Below are 20,414 nucleotides of genomic sequence, written 5' to 3'. Positions count from 1 at the left end.
ACTCTCAACCACTGCGCCACCAGGGAAGCCCCTGCCCCTTGCATTTTTGACTTCAAATGTTTTCTTCTAATACATTTGTGGCCTAACCTGTCACAATGAAAACTTTCATCTGGGATTTACTGTGGTGTAAGGAGCATCAGTGACATCTTACTTTGCCCAGGTGGTTACCCGCTGCCCCACACTCCGTCCCCAGTCCTGGGGCGGACCCGGCAATCTGCATTTTCAGACGCTCCCCAAGTGATCCAAATGCAGGGGCTTGGAAACCACTTCCTTTACCTTGAACCAGGAGCCCCTCCCATGGGGGCCTGCGTGGAGACTCCAACACCCTCAGGAGGAAGAGTCACCCGCAGCCTTGGTGGAGGCCAGAGCTATATTCACTTCAAATCAAGGTCTAGAAATGTCATTTCTATGAATGACCAGACAGTACCATCTGTAATGGACATACTAAGTGCACACTACAAGCTAGAACTTGAGGGTCCTGGAGGACAGTGTTGACCGACACACATCCAGCCATGAGATCTCCATCCTTTTGCCAAACTCGCCCACACCCAGGTGTAGGGGCCACGGGAGGTGATTTGGCCCAGCCCAGGCCGTGTCACCATACAGGCTCCAGGGCTCACAAGTGGCTTCACCAAGCTGCCATGAGCCAGGTTCAGAGGCTGTTGTATGGGCGCCATGGGACTACCTGGGGCACTTCTGTCCCCACCAGCACTGGCCAGTTGGCTGGACTGCACTTTTACCTAACAGGCTGCGAGAAGAGCAGTTCCCAAGCCCTCAGTACTGCATACTTTTTGAGTGGAAAACCTCTCCTCTTTTCAATCCAAGCTCAGTGCTGTCACTAGGGCGTCCTGTTACTCCTCACTTCTGAAGGTAGAAAATCTCATTTCTCAAAATCTTAGGCATGGCATCTAGCTTGCATTTCTTGGCACTTAATCCATACAGAACACCAATTCCTTTATTTTGAACATCAGCAGCGGGCAGACTGAGGTCCCAGAAAAGGATGTGCTCACAGGAAGTCGGACAGACAGTCCACTCGTGTTCTTTCCTCTATTCTGCCCAGACTCCAGTCAGACCTATTTTCTCTGTGGCTCCTAAGAAGTCCTATTCAGGGGTCTGGCTAATCAGCCAAGATGTGACGTCAGCGATCACAGCAATGTGCTGTGTCCAGGTGGAACTCAGGGCTTGGGGGAAGGTGGCTTTTTAGAAACACAAGTCACTCCCCTCAACTCCTTGGTAAAGGTACTAACAGCATCAGCAGAAGCGCTAATGTAGTCCCTGAGATGCAAGAAGCTGCAGCATTTGCATCTGTACCACATGCTGTCTCCCCGTGTCCCTCTAACGAAGCTGGTGAGACACTCAATGGCGTCTGCAGTGCCTGGTACAGACAAGTGGCAGTTACTAAGGTGACACCTGGCTTTTACATGGCCTTCCTTTCCTCCCTCCTCCCTGTGCTACAGCAGGAATTCACAATTCCCATTTTGGAAATTTAGTATGAGAGCCTGCCAACCTCTTCTGAGGACTGGGGGTACAAGTTGAGTAAGAGAATATAAAAGGCCAAGGCCGGAAGGTAAAGATCTACAACACGTGTAACAACTACCAAAAGCTGTGCTACATTCCTAACTAGTTGTAACTATGCAACTAGTGAAGTCAAGACGGGGAGGGCCTGTGTCTAGCCTCTGGAGAGGCAGGGTGCAGGGGGCCTGGGCACTGGCCCTGCTCGCCGCAGGCCGGCTAGTTAACAAGGGGCCCTGGGCACTCCAGGCTCACAGTCGCATCCAGGGTGGACTGAGCCGTTAACAGCAGAGACTGCCCACTGTCTCGCCCCTCCTTTTCCCTCCACCGCACATGGGGCTAGACCCACTCACTATTCTGAGAATCCAAAGCAAACTTCCTACAGGACTTGTGGACTTGAAGTAAAAATGTCAGACAGGAAAAAGGCATTCCATGGATCTTCAAAATATTAAAAACCTGTCAACGCCTTAGTCCTCTGGGGCAATTTTCTCAGCCTATGGGAAAAGCATCAATTTCCCACCTGTAAACCACACGCAAGGTGAGCCATCTGGAATGGACACGCTGTAGACATTTCCCAGTGCCTGTACTTTACTTCAAACAGGTCACAGCACCGAGCTTCTGGCCCATTCTGCCGATGCACAAGCTACAAACGCTTGCCCAGCAGTTGAGGGGCACGCTTTAGTAGCATGCTTGAAAAGTGAATAAAAATCCATATACAACAAATGTTCAAATAGTTTCCATAGGAACACAGATAAGTGTGACCCCATCGCCTAGTCTTCCACGTTGCTGCATCTATGCCAACCCTATTCACACAGACATCTCAAAACTAGCAGTAATTAAGTTAAGTGGTCCCCCCCAAACCCTTAAATCAAGCTAAACTCGCAGTTAACAGCTACAAGAATGGTATCTACACATTAATACGAGCTGAAGCGCAGGCTGCTGGGTGCCGTTTCATTCCACTCTCCCAAGCACAGGACACAGGCAGAGTGCCAATGTCCTGCTCCTCTACTCCGGGTGGGAAGTCGTGGTTCTGAATTTGCTGCATCAGTTGCCTGAAAGAGACAGAAGTGGCATGCTCAGAAACCCTGAGTCACCCCTCACTGAGCAATTCCACACCGAGAAACTGAGAATAACTTATTCATGAGCCTATTTATGTCCTTGGTTACTATGTCATCAGGAAGCAATTCAACGTAGCTCTACAGCAAGCATTTCTTCAGAACCATCTTTACGGTAACAAGGAAAGCACAAGTCACAGACACTAATTAAAATATTCTAGCTGCACAGAAATATCCTGATCAATCTTTTCTAAAATGATTATGCCTTAAAAATCTGAAAATACAGATCACAATTATTGAAGGGATTTTCCTTCCATTGTATTTTCCAAAATTTCTAAAGCATACATTAATATGGAGAGAAAAACAATTTAAAAAAATGTTACTGGGGCTTCCCTGGTGGCTCAGTGGTTGAGAGTCCACATGCCGATGCAGGGGACACGGGTTCGTGCCCTGGTCCGGGAAGATCCCACATGCCGCGGAGCGGCTGAGCCCGTGAGCCATGGCTGCTGAGCCTGCGCGTCCGGAGGCTGTGCTCCGCAACGGGAGAGGCCACAACAGTGAGAGGCCCGCGAACCACAAAAAAAAAAAAAAAAAAAAAGTTACTATTTAACCCTAAGTAATACAATTTCTTATTCGACAAGAGCAAGCATAATAAACCCTGGAAGGTTTTATTTTCTTACAGGACACATAAACACACACACTGTTGTCACTAACCATGTTGGCCCTGACATCACATAGTAGATGGTTGGTCTCTGGAATCCATTGAAGGTAGAAGCAGCAGCGACAGTGTAAGCACCCATGTTTTCAAAGAGCATCCAATCGCCCACATGCATCTCGGGCAAGTTACAGCGCTCAACAATGCGATCCAGGCCATCACAGGTCGGTCCCCAGATGCTGGACGAATAATACTTCTCATCTGGTTTGGGTCTCTGCATGTGAGAGGGAGAAAAGCACGCCTGCTGACACCTGTCCTGACCAGTCACCTTAACTGCTGGCTACAGCGTGTTCACAAGGTACCTTCTGCAGAAGAGGCTTCACGTGTGCGTGATCGTAGAGGATGCAGTTGAAAGACCCGTACACTCCGTCATTCACGTAGTACATAAACGTCTGCTCACTTGACTCATCTTCATCTAGAAAAGCAGAGTCGGTCTCAATTACCACTTTATGTACCAACTTCGTTACACACGCGATGAATCATCCTTTGTACGTACCATCAGAGCCTGTCTGTTCCTTTAATACGCGTTTTTTGGCAATGATATTAACTGCTAGCGTGAAAGCTGATGCAACATAGTATCTGCCTGGCTCAGCTATGATTCTAACTCCAGAGTCTGATGGAAAATACTTGTCCAACGCCGGGTTGATTACACTGGTAATCTACCAGAGTGAGACAGAAAAGAGCAGTTAGTCACCAAGGGGAACTCACACGGACCAGCACCTTGTGACATGACACATCAAAAACACTGAGAGCAGTCATCAGCAGAGAGGTTTACCCTCAAACAACAGCAAAAGATAAACATCTCCCTGAAAACCAGCCTGTACATCCGTGTGGTTTCATTTTGATTCCCCTCCAGACACCCTTTCTACCCTCTTTAAGATGTTATGGATATGATTTTATTAAACAATGATACAAATTTATTACGACTTACAAAGTGCCTAAATGTTTTTATCTAGCAAATACATGCCAACAGAACAAAACTTTCTATTCTGCCTATGCACATAATTTTAACAAAAAAGAATACGGATTTATTTTATAAATGAGTAGCATATAATGGCCTAACTTCTTCTAGTTCCGTGACCAGCGATTGAACCCGGGCCCCCTGCATTGGGAGCTCGGAGTCTTAGCCACTGCGCCACCAGGGAAGTCCCTTAAGTACCATTTTAAATAGCACAGAAGTCATTCAAATTACCCCACTAAGACATTTATTTTCACGTTTGTATAGTCCCTTTACTATCTGTTAAAACAAGTTTTGAAATATTCCAAAAAAGAACTTGCTAAGAGCTACAGATTATAGTTTTGTTATAAATTACCTCTTCGAATTTAAGCTTTACATCCTCAGATCCGGGAAAGCCACCACCAATATCAAGCAGATACATGCCGAAACCAACCTCAGCCTAGAGTCAAGAAAGTTAATTCAGTCAAATTAAGTCAACCAAGTAGCCAGATTCATAACAAGGCACGACAAATGCACGCAGCAGATGGGATTAAATGTCTGTAATATGAGATGACCTCTACAAAAGGTCAGTTCTGGAATTGGGACTAGTTATTACTGTCATCCTTGCGCCCCCTCCTCCCACTTGGGGTTCACATATACTCACTCCCATGTCAAAGACACAGCGGGCATCAGAGATGGCCTGCACGAAGGTCTCCGGATCAGTACAACCACTTCCCACATGGAAGCTGGGGCAAAAAAAGTAGAATATGCTATTTCTTACTATTTCTGGAAATAACTATTCACAGTGGGAGGAAACCTATAAAACTTGCCTTGTGTAATCTTAATCTCTACCTCTGCCATCACCAAGATCTCACCTGACACCAATGACGTCGATACCCAGCTCTTTCGCCCGTTCCAAAAGAAGCCTGCTGGTTTTGAGTGTGGCACCAAATTTGACACTGAGGCGACAGACTGCTTTGGAATCATCAGTGGCAATCCGCAAAACCAACCTAGAGGCAAGGAAAGTGTATCAGGTTTCCCATAACAGAAGATCACCTACAGCCATGGTTAACACAGAGACTCCTGGGCTCTGATACCCTGTGGTTTAAGTCTAATTTGGTTTTACTAATCAAGAGGCTTTAAGCTTTTTTCTACTTTGTCTCTGACCCAGTACACAGACAATTTACTAAAGTATGGAAATCTAACAACTGGAAATTTGAGTTTGTCTGCCATTATTATACAGATGCCACATCTGACCCTGCCCTCAAATGGAGGAGTAACTTACTTGGCCTTTGGATGCGCCCTGGCAACTTTCATCAACTCAACTTCACTATCAAAAGTCATCATCTGGACTCCATTATTGGCAGCGTATTTAATCTGAGACACTTGTTTACAAGGATTTGCATAGATAATCCTCTCTGGAGGCACCCCGAGACTCTGCACCAACTGGATTTCAGTCTGAAAAAGAAGAGGTGTTACAATACATGTAGCTAGTACATGGAAGAAACAGGAAACGTGGGAAACTGTCACCACCCCCACTCAATTCATTAGCCTCCCCTGCCCTGTTGGGAACACCGAGGCCATTACAATCATCTGAGTTCTGCGGCTTTTGCTCACCTTGCTGGCACAGTCAAATCCTGTCCCTATGGCAGCTAGGGTCTTCACTATGGTTCTGCTATCATTGCATTTGACTGCATAAAAGGGGGTGACCCGAGGAAGAGCTTTAAACCATCTCAGATGTTTCTTTAGGATGTCTCCCAGGTCCGCAACATAGAAGGCATCCTTATCGTCCTGCAGTGACAGTGGTTACAGGAAACCCATCAGCGGCCTAACAATGTGTCCAACACGCAGGCTTCCCTTCCCTTGCCCGTCATTCTCATGAATCCTACTCTATTTAGTCAATTCCTGGCATGAATATCATTGTTATTGCACGATCCATAGCCAATTAAATTCTAAATTCCCTAATAAGACATTTCCATTTCCGCAAGACCCCACTGAAGCTTCCCATCCAACCCAACATTCTCAAAGCTGCGCTCCCAGCAAGAACTTAACATACACTTACAGAAGAAGAAACTTCATTAATTTTCTGGTCCAGAATGTCCTTGGCAGTAAAGCCTTCATCCAGGAAATGGCAGTCAAACTCTTCATTACTGAAGTTGTTCATGGTTCCTTGATATCTTTCTGAAACAACAAACTGCAGACAGGGAAGAGGATTTACTCAGAAGTCTTAGCAACACTTAGTAACCCCTAATAAGATAAGCCTGCAACAACCATGAATACTTACAAGGGAAACTAAGAGATGAAATTTAAAGAAATTATGCCAGCTTTCCACAAAGGCAATTCTCTCGGAATTCCAAGTCCCACTGAAAGGTGTGCGTGCCCCAGCTGCAGCAGTGAGAATGTCCCGACAAACGCACCATCTGCCGTCCACCTTCGGAACACATTAAATTGGAAGATCAGTTACTGGCAGCGCGCACAGGAAGCGGGGCCACTCAAGCACCCTCCACAGACACCTCACTCACTGGGTTTGGGAATCCCATTATTCCTAGCTTTAGGTCACGTGACTCCACAAACCTCAACGGAATGAGGACACCACAGATTCAACGCCAGATTTTTTCACACTGAACTTCCATATATAGTACTGTCCACCTCAAAGAAAGCATTTCAAATATCCCTGCTAAAAACTGCTGAATGCAGGTTTCAGAAGCTTTCCTGCACTTAGTTCACTGATAGGGAAAAAGTTTCATGACAGTTAGCTTACTTTATTTCGGATCTGTTTCTCTTTAGAAGCTTAAAATAGCATGACAGCAATTTTTCAAAGTTGCTGTATAAACATCTTGCTATTTCCTAAGTCTTATACAGAACAACTTTTAGTGACCAACAGGCATCGCTGCTCTCAACTTACTGAGTGCTCTTAAGTTTCCTGAGAATTTTATGAGCTAATTTTCATGCTAGGCATGTGTTTTTTAAAACTGCAATCTTCAAATCAACATAATGTATTACAGCTGCTGTAGCTGATCAGAAATCAGTATTCTTAAACCAGCACTGCCTACTAAATTAGCAACTCTGGGAACCTCAACTGTCCTTACCGGCACTCTAATACTTGCTTAGCTATGAATGATCATCACCTGGGAATAAGTTTTGGCTAACTGTAACAAAAATAAGCCAACAATAATTTATGAATAAGCAAAAATAAAGCTCATTTAACAATCAGAGCCACTGTCCTTGGCCTTCATGAAATACGACACTGGTCAATGACAGTTGTCTTAAAATTACTGATTTTAACCTATTTAATTTCTGCCAGGGAAGGCTTCTTTTCCACTGTGCAACCCGCTTCAGTGCCTGCAGCCTACGGGCAGAGGCCAGGCAATGGTTCTGGGCCAGGTTGCTCTGGCATGGGACACTATGAGAGGCCCAGGGGGACGGGCCTGCCATAAATCCAAACCCATGCACGGTAGAACTTGCAAGGCTTGATCTAATGTGACTTGCTGGCATTGTCAACCACCTACGTTGCCTAAATCGCGCGTAGGGGAAGGGAAGAGACTAACTGCTGGCAAACCCATTCTGTCTATATAACAACATTTAAATATGCTCACCGGTGACAGATTGGGCTATTTAGAGTCTTGTTAAACATTTTTAAGGCAATGTTCAGGCTTAAGCTTAGGACGCTTTTGTTTCTCTGAAATACACCCCTACTAAGTATTTTGCTTTCTTGTATCTTTCAAAGCTTTATCTCAATAACTTTTTTTTTTTCTTTGCGGCACGCGGGCCTCTCACTGCTGTGGCCCCTCCCGTTGCGGAACACAGGCTCCGGACGCGCAGGCTCAGCGGCCATGGCTCACGGGCCCAGCCGCTCCGCGGCATGTGGCATCCTCCCGGACCGGGGCACGAACCCATGTCCCCTGCATCGGCAGGCGGACTCCCAACCACTGCGCCACCAGGGAAGCCCTATCTCAATAACTTTTGATATGGAGACATTTCACGCAAGAACACCTTTTGGTGTTCTTTCTGTATAGCTAAGTTACTTAAAACGACTCGGACTAGCGCAAGATAGCGCCTCTCTGCTATGAAATGCTTTACTGCAAACTGGGTAACGTTAGAAAAGACAGGTACTAATTCAAACAGCAACTGAAAAATTTACAAGTAAACTAAATTATGCCCTATTTTAGGTTTGAATGAAGTCAACACATTCTTTGTTCTCCCTAGACATTTTAAGAGGTTCTACTCCCCACTTTCCCCCATTATTTTGCATTTTCAAACACAGGTGGCCTTTTGGGGAAGATCTTGGGACTGGCTCCTATGCCTAAGCCTGAACTGGGATCTTAATAATATAGGTTTTTCTTGACTCACCAAGTCATTCAAAGATCCCGTAAACAACTCTAAGCCATGGCCGGCTGACTATTATCAGTTGTTACTACAAGGTTATCTCATCTCAGCTCTAGCGACCCGAGTGGGTTTCTATATTGGGTCACTCGCTCTGTACACATAGCACAAATAAAAGCTAAAATGAAAAAAAAAAAAAGTAAATTCCAGGGCAATACGGCGGAATGGCACGTCTCTTTCTTCTAGAAGTGAGTGCGAGCGATGGGAGCCCGGAGACCTGCGCCGGCTCGCCTCCTACCTCTCCTGCACCTGCTACCGGACTGCCACATGGGTTTAAAAAAAAACAGCAGTTGAAGGAACGACCGACCCTTTTCAACAGCTTCCGGCTCAGAAACCCTCACTGACGTGGTTCGGAGGAGGTGAACCCCGGGCCGTTCCAGCCCAGGCTGCCCTGAGCCGGGAGGGCGGCCGCCGTGCGCGCCGGGGGCCGGCTTCACCGGGGACGCCAGGGCCGGGGGCGCAGCGGCTCACCGAGGTCAGGGGCCGGCGGCCGGCTCTGCGACCACGTGTCCTCGCAGCTCCACGGCGCGGGAGCTGCTCCGGCCTCAGGCCGGGCCCGGGCGCAGGGACACGTGGCCGTCACCCCCGCTCCCCCGGCCTTCCAACCGCCCGGACGCGCCCCTCTCACCTTAGAGCGCACAGGCGCCGCGGGCAGACCCCATGGAGACCAGACGCCGCCGCCGAGCGCGCAGGGCCGCCGGCCGCCCCGCCGCTGTCCCCGCCGCCCCCGTCAGCCGCCCGCCCGGCCGCCCGCCACCTCACTCCCTCCCGCGGAGAACCGCCGGCCCGAGGTGGTGCCGGAGCGCTGGCAGAGGGACAGCGGCGGCGGCGGAGGCTGAGGAAGACTGAGTGGACTGACAAAGCCCGACTCGCCGCAGCTCCGCTACTTATAGCGCCGCGCGTGTCGTCATGGAAACGCACCAGCTCAAACCAGCCGCGATCGGTTCCGTCCGGGCGTCCTCCCAGGGAGGGGGCGGGGCGCGGCGGCGGCCAACCCGGAGCCGGGCGGAGGGGCGGGGGGCGCGGGCGGTTCGACGTCAGCGCATCCGAGCGGCTCCCGCCCCTCCCGGGCCAGCTGCAGGCCCGCGCAGGCGCACACGCCGCGGGCCCTGGGCTCCAATAGCGCACCCTCAGGCGCCTGCGCCTGGCGCTCCGCCTGGGGCGAAGAGCCGCAGCCGAAGAATTGCGAAACCAGCCTCCGACCGCCGCTAAATTTCAGCTCCTGCGCCAAGCAGCACTGTTCTTCCACCTGGCATTAAATGCCTCGTGCCCTCGGGCGGAGAAAGGAAATCGCGGGCGCGAGCGGGCCACGTGGACCCCACCTGGCACACTCTGGCTCCTTCCGCCCGGCGTCTCCATTCCTATGGGAGGGACCTGGAAGCGATTCTGGCGCAGTCCCACCCAACGAAGAAGGGGGCAGAGACGCAGAAGGGAAAAATGTCACCCGGCAAGCTAGCGGCACAGCTGGGGGCAGCTCCCGAGCCACTGCGCCTGTAAACCGTGTCTAACATATCCCGGTGTCTTCCAACTAGGTGGCAGACAGCAGTGGACAAGCGAAGATGCACGTTACGCTTACTAAGCCAAAGACTCGTCTCAGGGCATTAGGGGAAGCGGTAGGAAGTAACAGGTCTGCATGCCACCGAGCGATCCACTGCCCTTAGTTGTATTGGGTGGCACTCATCAAAGACTTCTTAAAGGGCAGCAGCGATTGGCACGCTTTGGGAGAGTTGAGTCCCAACACCACCAGTGTCTACTCAAGAAATACATATGGCAAAAACTGTCATCAATTGGGAGTCCCCAGGAGTGCAGCCAAGGCTCTGATGGAGAACTGGCCTTTCCAGGGTGCAGGCCACCCCCGCCCCCCACTGCCGGCCCCAGGGAGGGATTTGGGGCACTTTTCGCCCCTTGTATTTTTACCGTTCCTTCCCTTGTAGACAAAATCCAACAGGTGATTATGTCCCAACCTAGGGTGTGACCGACCTGAGGGCTGCGGGTGGGAGTAAAAAAGTTTGAAACTAGCCCCAGGCAGGGACCCTGGAAGAGCTCAAGACTGTAGCCCACCTTGGCCCCAACTTGCTGTGGGATCTTGGGTAAGGTACCTCCCTTCTCTGGGCCTCAGAAGAAGGCTGGACTAGAAGACCCAAGGATCTTTACAGCTACAAAAACCTTCTTTGTGAGGAGTGAGTACTTGTTTGATGAATGCAGGAATGAATGAGTATCTAACTCTCCCTGGACCATGCATGGCTTCCACAGAATCAAGAAAAGGGAAGACAGCAGTAAACAATAACGAGTCTTCATATGTGAAGGGATATGACAGGCAGAGCTCCCTTTTCTCTTGGCCACCCTGATCAACCTTATTTTTACATAGTCCTTGAGTAACCACTGGGTACCAGTGAGAGAGGGGGAGAGGGGAGTTATCCCCATCTCAGCAATTTTAATTCCTAGGAGGGAATGAGATTAATAATGAAATTAACAATCCCATCAGAGACCATTACAATCCCAGGCACTAAGTGGGACAGCTTTGATTCCATGGTGAACACTGGTATTTATCCCCGCTCTGAGAAGAAACATTTTGTTCCAGTGACACGCAGATTTTTCCTCAAACTCCGGAAGTCTCCCATGTCCAGAGCCGGGGCCAAGAGGGGAGCATTGTCTGCACTGCCCAGCTCTCCGAGGCACATCAATCAACCAGTCCTTGCGTGGCAAACACTGTCCCCACTATTCGGCTTCCTCCCAGTAGAGGGAACCGGATGTCTCAGCGTGTGGGATCCTAGTAGGAGCCCGGTGTGGATAGCCAGCCCCCCCCCCCCCCACCCCGTCCCGCCAGCAGCTTGCCTTGTGTGACCTTGACCATCTCCTTGACCCCTGTGAGCCTCTCTCCAGCCATCAAGGGAAGAGTTCGGGCCTGATCTAGAGTCCCTTTCAGCTCAGTTCTGTGACCGAATTTTAGAATTAGAAGTATTAGCTGGAACCCAGAGGCGAGTTCTTGATTCAGGAAGCCAGGTGATCCGTCCCTCTGCTGCTCACATGTGCTACTCACATGTGGTCACCTCCACACACTGCCTCTCCTGCTAGCCCACCCCAAACTGCCCATGTGCTGTACTTTCCCCTGGGGAGGCCTGGCCTTGCCCAGATGACCCATCTTGACCCAGATGGGGAAACAGAAGCAAGGCAAGGAGGAGGTGTGGCTTCCCTGAGAACTGGCCCTCCTGGCTGCAGACAGACTCTTAGAATTTGGCCTTGGGTCTGGGAGTCAGCAGGCCTGAGTCATTAAACCCAGTTACCAATCTGGATCTGAAAAGATAAACCTACAGTGACTAAACCTGGCTTTGTTCAGATGAATGGCATTCATGTCTTTCTGTGTATTTTCAGTAGAGTTTATCTTCTCCCTTACTTTTTCTTTTTTCCTTAGAGAAAAGCAGCAGATCCTTGAAAACTATGTGAAGTCCAACACCTAGAAGTTACCCTTACATGGAGATGAGGTTTTTGTGTTTGGTGCAGAAGCAGTAACTTAGGGAAGTGAACAAAAACATCTAAAACCACGTTGGACATGGCAATAAGTTCTGTACCCTTAGTCATCCCACCTAAGTTCTGGGACCACCTCTAATTTTTTTGGCTACCCTCGGCACCTAGCTCATCCCTGGGTATCACTTCTGCTCTCTGGATCTCAAGCTCTTTCTGTAAAATGCACTCTGGCTGAACTGGACTGAATGAAAACTCAGGCTTTTGCACTCTGGTGTTCTAAGAATCTCTGACTTCTTTTACAAAGAGCTCTGTATGAATCTGCAAATCACATTTTCTGAACCAAAAGTGAGGACATGTCTGGCACAGAAGGTATCTTTTCTTAACTTACTTACCGGAAAGGGCTTATAAAGGTATATGATAATTACAAATTTAAGGAGTCACCTTTACTGAGAAGAAGTAACATAAGAGACAATGGTCAGCAAGAATTTATGTATCCATGTCCTCAGTAAAGGAAGAGTCAACATTCCAATAAAAAATTGAGAACTTTCTGGAAAATGGGTTTGTGTTCTGTCCACACGTCATGGTCATATATATTCTGCATCAGATTTCTTCCCAGAAGTGTAGTAAGAGTTGACTCTGGAGTGAGGCTCATGACATCCAGCCACGGGAGGACTTTGGGGGGTTAGGACCTGTCCTGCAAGGGTGCCACAACTCAGGGAAATAGGAATTAGTCACGGGACACTGCTAGTCACATGTGGATGCTGGACCAAAAATAATGTTTGGAAGCTCAGTCACTCACTGATACTCCAGGCTTGCCCTTAAATTGTTTTAGGTGTTTCCCAAAATCCAATCCACCCTATGAGGCAGAAAGTGTACCATCTTTGCCAATATCCAAGTGATGTGCTCTGGGCACAGGGAACTTCCGTGGAGGCCCTCCTTGCTCTGAGCAACCCAGGTGTCATCAGAGAAGTAGAGCATCTCCAGAAGTACCTGTTGGAAGAGCCAAAGACACCAGTGTCGGTGGAAGTCCCGGGACGTTTGTATTATGAAGTGCTGTTGCATCACCGCCCCACCCGGCCTCCGCCCTGGTGTGGCTCCCTGGGAGTTGTTGGGGCAAAGGCCATCTGGCAGGAAGTGGGCCAGGCCTCTGGGAGCCCAGCAAGGCCCTGTGGCACGTCAATGGCCACACAGTACATTGCAGAGAAGAGGTGGCCTCTGTCCAGAGGTTGAGAAGCAGTAGCTCACTTGCCTGGCGCATTGATTTTAGCGATGCTTTGCTTCCCACAGCCTGCCTTTTCAGTGGACTGAAGACAGAGTCCCAGGAAGTGTGTGCCCAGGCCAGCTTCAGACATGCCACCTTCCTAACGCGTGGGCTGACCTCAGGACAGAAGGTCTCAGATCTGACCACTTGTTTAGTTAAAGCCCTTTGCTGGTGGCCCTTGGTCCACAGGGTAAAGTCCAAATGCCTCAGCCTAGCACCCAGGAGCCTCCGAGGTCTGCTCTGCTCACCTTCCCAGCCTCACCCATCTCCTGCCGCTCTAGCCACCCGAAACTGCTCTGCTCTGCAGGCCCCACACGCCTGACATCACAGCATGGATCACGCCGTCCGGGCACCTTGGGCCTCCCCCACTCCCACTCCCTTTGAAGTTAGGACCATGATTTGCTGGTCTTCGTAAGTGTCTAGCCGAGTACCTGGTCCACAGAAGTCGCTCAACCTTGTTAAATGGAAACTAGGGCTGTCCTGAGAGATCTGTGAGTTGTATTTGCTACATGACTGATTAACTTGTGGGAATTTCTCCCCGTGTGCTATCTAAAGTTTGGGGGATAAAAGATTTGGAATATTTTCCTTTGGTCGTTTATTCATTCATTCGTGCAATACATGTTTATATTGAATGTCTGCTACATGCAAGTGATGTGCTGGGCAAGGGAGGCACCCCCCCCTTTGTATGCAGCTGGGGGCGGGGTTCTTGGGGACCAGTGAGGAGCTGACGGGGGCCCAGTGAAACCTGACCTTCTCCCCGGCGCTAAAAGAAAACTGTCTCTTAAACTCCTGGTGACTACCTCTGACCCGACATGCTGTAGCACCTCTGCTAGGTTTTGCCACTGCCCCATTTTTGCCGGGGGCCCACCCTAGCGGGGCCCCACCTCTGGGAATCCCCAGAGCCTGCAAGACTTCTCTCCCTGGCAGGGAACAGCATGTGGAGGGCCGTTGCACAACCCAGACCTTCTGGAACGTGCTCTTCCCAGGAGCGGTGTTAGCATCCCTTTCCTGCCAAGTCAGAGCTGAGTTCCAAACGGCCTGCGGCATCATGGCGGACAGAGCCGCGGGGGCCCCTGGACACAAGGCAGCCGTGGGTCTGGGCTCCCAAGGACAGGCTGCGGGAGCAACTGAAGGGGATGCGCGTTGCTTCCCTTCGCACAGCCTGTGAGCCCTCGGCCTAGCCCAGGGCCGCTCCAGCCACCAGGGAGAAGGCGAGCGAAGGAGGCCCCTGCTCTCAAGGAGCTCACAGTCCGGAGGGGCCGCTGATCCCCGGGCTTGCGCTCCGGTGTCCTGGTCCCTGGGACGGTGGTCACGAGGTACCACCATGGGGCCCGAGGGCAAAGGTGTGAGCTCTGCTATGAGTATTCGGAGAGCTGGAGGAGAGCTCTGGGCTTGGAAAGGCTTGTCCAGGGCTGGGCTGAGTCAGCGAGGGGCCCGTGGCACGCAGGGCAAGAACCAGACCGGGGCACACACAGAGGCAGCCCTCCACAGGCCCAGCCTCATTTGGCGAGAGGACCGAGGTCTGTGGGTGGGGCCGTTCTGGGGGCAGCATCCGACCCCCGGGGTCTTTTCCTTCATTGAGCAGACGACTCAGCTCTGGCCTCAACCTGCATTTCCCACCAGTCCCACCAAATCCTCACTGACAGCAGGACCTGGTGACCTTAGAAGGCGGGGAGGCCACCACCCACAGGTACAAAACCTTCCCCTTCGGCAGGTCGTGCCCTGTATCGCTCAGGCCAGAGCAGGTAAGGCAGGTCAGCAAAGGGAGTTTAACTAGGACGGGAACTAGCTACAGAGATAACAGAATATCTAACCGCTGCAGGAAGCACCACCACCCATAGGGCTGGGTGTAAACGGGAGCGAGGCCCACCTGCAGAGGACCCGGGGGCTGTCCAGTGGGGGCCGGAACCACAGGGAGAGGTGCCGACCAGATGTGCTAGAACTGAGGGGAAGCGGCCACTGCTGTGGACCCTGCCCGAAGTAGAGAGGTGGGAGGGAAAAGGTCCACTTCTACCTTCCTCAGGCTCCTGCCGGGGCCTCCCACTTGGAATCTATTGGCCAGAGAGCTAGCAAGCGTGATTTCCAGGGGTCAGTGCCCGTCTCCACTCCTCCCAAGAGACAGAGCAGGGCCTGGTGGGGTGGGGAATGGGCCTGAGATCCAACAAGCCAGCGACGGGCACAGCTCCCTTTCCAAAGGCTTGTCAGCCTCTTCCTGCCCACTCAGAGGACACTTCCCAAGGAGAGTCTGGTAAGCACACTGTTACATTACACGCTGGCTTAAGCAACAGGGGAAATTAATCATCTCCGATGACAAGAAGTCTCAAGGAAGGGAGGCTCCAGTATCATCCACTTAGAACCTCAAGAACAACACCAGAGACCCAGGCCTTTCCACTTTTGTCATTTCCAGGCCCAGAAGGTGAGCCCAACTCCCCTTGTGGTTCCAAGATGGCCCCAGTTCTAGGCATCAGGTACAGATAAGACAAAGGAAAGGGCATCTCTTCCTCTATGTCTCTCTGTATCTAAGAGATGATTTTCTTCAGCAGACTTCCCTTCCTGTCTCATTGGGTGGAACATACCATATCCTCTTGCCTTCTTCATACCTGGGAGAGTAGGGCCTCTGTGGTTGACATAAGCTGATTACGATTCACTCCCCAGCACTGGGTGTGGGCTTGGGCCTCCCATGAAGAGCATGGCTCCCTGGAAGATGCTGTCTGTTAGGGCTTAAATTGTGCCCCCGGCTGCCCCGCAAATTCATACATTAAAATCCTAAGCCCCAGTACCTCAGAACGGGATCTTATGTGGAGGTAGGGTTTTTGCAGACGTAATCAAGTTAAAGAGATTGTTCGGATGGACCCGAATCCAACATGTCTGGTGTCCTTGTAAAAAGGGGAAATTTAGACGCAGAGACAGACAAGCACAGGCGGAAGACACAGGGAGAAGTCCAGGAGAAGAAAAAGACAGAGATCAAGGTGATGCTTTTACGTGTCAGGAAACACCAAGGATTGCCAGGAAGCCCCTGGAAGCTGGGGGAGAGGCCTGGAAGAGATTCTCGCTCACAGCCCTCAGAAGGCGTGAACTCTGCTGACACCTTGATCTCGGACTTCCAGCCTCCAGAGATCTTGGACTTCCAGCCTCCAGAGCTGTGCGAGAACACATTTCTGTTGTCTAAGCCCCTGAGTCTGTGGTAGTTTGTTACACCAGCCCTAACAAACAAATCCACTATCTGTCAAAACGAGGGTTCCACTGCCAGAAGAAAGCAGGGGACAACAGTGTAGGATAAGCCACTTGGGAGAACCTCAGATTTCTCCAGGACTCCCGAGCTTGCTGTGAAGAATAGAGATCGTGTGTGTGTGTGTGTGTGTGTGTGTGTGTGTGTGTGCAGGGGCTCGTCGTCAAAGCTCAAGATGAGTTAACAGAAAGCTTACAAGGCTGTGATCCCCAGAGCTCAGCCCCCGTGGGGTGTTGGGTTGCAAGACAGTCCAAACAGAAATTCCTGTCTTCCCTTGCTTCTTCTCCAACATTGAGGGAGGGTCCAGTGCCTCAGGAAACTGTCTCCATCACTCTGTCTCCGGCAAGGGAAACCCCTGGGACCTGCTTACTCCCCTCCCTGGAAGAACCTTCCCTCCCTTCCTTGGCAGACTGCCCCACCTGTGCTCCTATGATGGCCTTGCCCTGCTGGGGCACTACCCTGACAACCGTGCTTCCCACAGCCCTCCTGCCCTCCTGACACAGTCCCTGGTCTCCATTCTGCCCTCTTTTCTCATGCCAGAGCTCGGGAGGGCAGAGGAGCAAAGAAGACACCGCCTTCCTGGAGGGAGGGAAACGGTGGGTATTCGGATGAGACAAAAGTGTTCAAAAAGTATTCAGTGAATCGGTTAGAGAGGGGCTACTTTAAAAAATGTAAGGGTCTGGAATTTCAGAGTCTGAATAAACGTTTTCACCGACAGTCCGGGGAGGTAGCTACTGCCTGGTGATTGGTAAATGCCTTCAAAACTCAGCAGATACCATATACATCAAAGGTCTCCTCTTATCTGCCGCTTCTCCTAGAGCCCCACACCAAAATTCTTTCTGGGTTGGGACCGCCTGACAGATCTGTGATAGACCAGGGAATGGAGGAGGCTGCAAGTCCCAGGAAGGGCCCAGCTGAGCACTGACGGAGCTAGAAGATTCAGGAGCAGCTGGGCAGGAAACAAGAAGAGAGAGGCGAATCGGAGCTTGCAAAGACAGCTGCCGACCCCATCGAGAAGCGAAGTGGAATCTGGGCAGGCCTGTGACTTGTTTAAACCTAGAGAATGTGACAAAGGCGATGCAGCTTCTGCCTTGCTAACCGGGATGTTCAGCTTTGGAACTGTCACCTTGTAAGAGTGAGGCTACCCTGAGGCCACCAGGCGGGGAGAAACTGCAGGCCACGTGAACCTATGTGCAGGAGCTCTGAGCTGCCAGCTGATAGCCAACACCAACCGAGGCATGTGAGCTAGGACACCAACAGATAACACCCAGCCCCAAGCCGGGGAGTCTCTCGGCCACCAAATCCTCCCAGCTGAGGCCCCAGATGTCACAGAGCAGAGATAAACCCGGCACCACCGTGCCTGACGCACACAATCTGTGCACATAATAGATAGATGTTTTACCCACTAAAGTTTGGGGTGTTTGTTATGCAGCCACGTAAAACTGAAAGAAGCAGCTGTAATATTCTCACCAAAAAATTTGTAGCCAGGCCTTCACACCCAAGCCAGAATTGGTCTCTGGAAGAGCCCAGCGTTCGGGTTAAATATATCCCAGTAGAGTAGTCAAGAGAGCAGGCTCTGGGGACAGAGGGCCTGGGTCTGAATCCCAGCCCTCCCTGGCAAGTTAATTCATTTCCCTGAGTCTCAGTTTCCTCATCTCTAAAAGGGGAAAATAAAGAAGCCACCTCATAAGGTTGCCATGGGGATTAAATGAGATAATTTATACACAGCACCAATGTTGTACCTACTGGACTTGACCCCGAAACAGAAAAGCTTTCATACCCCCTCCTTGGTACAACATTGTCTCCTTCAGTAACTTATGTAAAAAAACAGCAGTAATCATTATTTCCTTGATTTGTTCTTTGGGTTTAAAAGAAGAGACTTCAGGGCTTCCCTGGTGGCGCAGTGGTTGGGAGTCCGCCTGCCGATGCGGGGGACACCGGTTCGTGCCCTGGTCCGGGAAGATCCCACATGCCGCGGAGCGGCTGGGCCCGTGAGCCATGGCCGCTGAGCCTGCGTGTCTGAGGCCTGTGCTCCGCAACGGGAGAGGCCACAACAGTGAGAGGCCCACATACCGCAAAAAAAAAAAAAAAAAAAAAAAAAAAAATGCTGCAGCCATAGGATGAAATAGTATTCAATCTGTAAAATCATATTTATGAATGCTTTCTAACGATATGGAGAAATATTGTGCTATATTGTAAAAAGAAAACATTTATAAAATTGTGTGTCTGGTGAGAGTTTTTTCCTTCATTTTTATTGTGGTAAAATATACAGATCCTAAAATCTAGCATTGTAACCATTGCTTTTTTTTAAAAAATAGATTTATTTATTTATTTATTTATTTATGGCTGCATTGGGTGTTCTTTGCTGTGTGCGGGCTTTCTCTAGTTGCGGCGAGCAGAGGCTACTCTTCATTGCGGTGCACGGGCTTCTCATTACGGTGACTTCTCTTGTTGCAGAGCACGGGCTCTAGGGAGCACGGGCTTCAATAGTTGCGGTGCACGGGCTCAGTAGTTGTGGCTCGTGGGCTCTAGAGCGCAGGCTCAGTGTCTCCTGCATTGGCAGGTGGATTCTTAACCACTGCTGCCACCAGGGAAGTCCCTAACCATTTCTTAAGTATACAATCCAGTGGCATTAAGTGCATTCACGAGGTTATACAGCCATCACTAGTATCCATTTCCAGAATTTGTTCATCACCCCAAACAAAACAGTGGGACTTTATATACTGTAAATGTATATGAATGGACAAAATTTTTACTCTCTCTTTTTATGCTGTCCTGTATTACCTAACTTTTAATTGACAAGCAAATTTCTTTGTTGATTTAAGTCATATTTAAAATGCTGTCTCATGGGAGAAACACCAGCTTTGTCTTCAAAATAACATTTTTAATTGCCACCTCCAATACTTCGGAATGATTTTGGATACTTGTTTTTGCTACAGTGAAATTTATCAAGAGAGTCAGGAAGTGTACGTTCAGTTTTCCTTCATCATTGGAATATGTGTACATACAAACTTATTTAACTTGTGTCTTCCCCATGAGACGGAGCTCAGGGATGGAGCTCTGAGAGCCGGTTCCATGTCTTTTTCATTGCTAAGGGTTCTCATTGTGCTGTGCAGGGTGAATTTTCAGTAAATGTCTGCTGAAAGAAAGGTATTAAAAACTTTGTGTCTATTTAGGCACAAAAGGATTTTTCTTCCCTTTTAAAATCAAATATTTGGGGATTTCCCTGGTGGCGCAGGGGTTAAGAATCTGCCTGCCAATGCAGGGGACACGGGTTCGAGCACTGGTCTGGGAAGATCCCACATGCCGCGGAACAACTAAGCCCATGCGCCACAACTACTGAGCCTGCGCTCTAGAGCCCACGAGCCACAACTACTGAGCCCATGTGCCACAACTACTGAAGCCCGTGCTCCTAGAGCCCGTGCTCCATAACAAGAGAAGGCACTGCAATGAGAAGCCCGCGCACCGCAACGAAGAGTAGCCCCCGCTCGCCGCAACTAGAGAAAGCCTGTACGCAGCAACAAAGACCCAATAAAGCCATAAATAAATTAATTTTAAAAAATCAAATATATGAAATAAAATTCCTGTACTCTGTGGATCTCTTATAGTTCAATGAGGCTGTTCATTCGTTCTTTGTACAAATATTCATTGAGCAGGCTGTGTTCTAGACACTCGGACACTGAAAATCTAGGTTCACATTCTTGAATTTCCAGTCGAATCTGATCATTGTAAATGACCATAGAGATTTCCATTGTTTTGTTTTCTCTTTTCTGACCCCACTATTGAGGATGTTCTGATTGATCTCACACCAGTTTGTACCAGAGAGGCAGCCATTCTTTCCTCTTTCTCCACCTGTC

At 49.9% G+C, this 20,414-nt stretch overlaps 1 protein-coding gene and 1 non-coding gene across 2 annotated transcripts; both read right to left on the bottom strand.

Annotated features, from left to right (window-relative positions):
• Positions 1–2,101: 2,101 nt before the first annotated feature.
• Positions 2,102–6,647, bottom strand: ODC1 (ornithine decarboxylase 1). The gene is made up of 11 exons (XM_065891685.1): positions 6,500–6,647; positions 6,282–6,413; positions 5,837–6,010; positions 5,505–5,677; positions 5,095–5,229; positions 4,884–4,965; positions 4,596–4,679; positions 3,779–3,941; positions 3,585–3,697; positions 3,282–3,496; positions 2,102–2,564 (listed from the first exon to the last, which is right to left on the bottom strand). The coding sequence occupies exons 2-11, from the start codon at positions 6,381–6,383 to the stop codon at positions 2,420–2,422; spliced, it is 1,386 nt and encodes a 461-aa protein (XP_065747757.1). The 5' UTR covers positions 6,384–6,413; positions 6,500–6,647; the 3' UTR covers positions 2,102–2,419.
• Positions 6,648–7,538: 891 nt separating this feature from the next.
• Positions 7,539–7,670, bottom strand: LOC136134251 (small nucleolar RNA SNORA42/SNORA80 family). The gene has a single exon (XR_010656535.1). It is a non-coding gene; the product is annotated as a small nucleolar RNA SNORA42/SNORA80 family (small nucleolar RNA).
• Between the last annotated feature and the right edge of the window lie 12,744 nt (positions 7,671–20,414).

Source organism: Phocoena phocoena, chromosome 14 (assembly GCF_963924675.1).
Source record: "Phocoena phocoena chromosome 14, mPhoPho1.1, whole genome shotgun sequence".
Classification (NCBI taxonomy): Eukaryota; Metazoa; Chordata; class Mammalia; order Artiodactyla; family Phocoenidae; genus Phocoena; species Phocoena phocoena.
The sequence above is the reverse complement of the archived record's forward strand: the minus strand, read 5'-3'. Positions and strand labels throughout refer to the sequence as shown.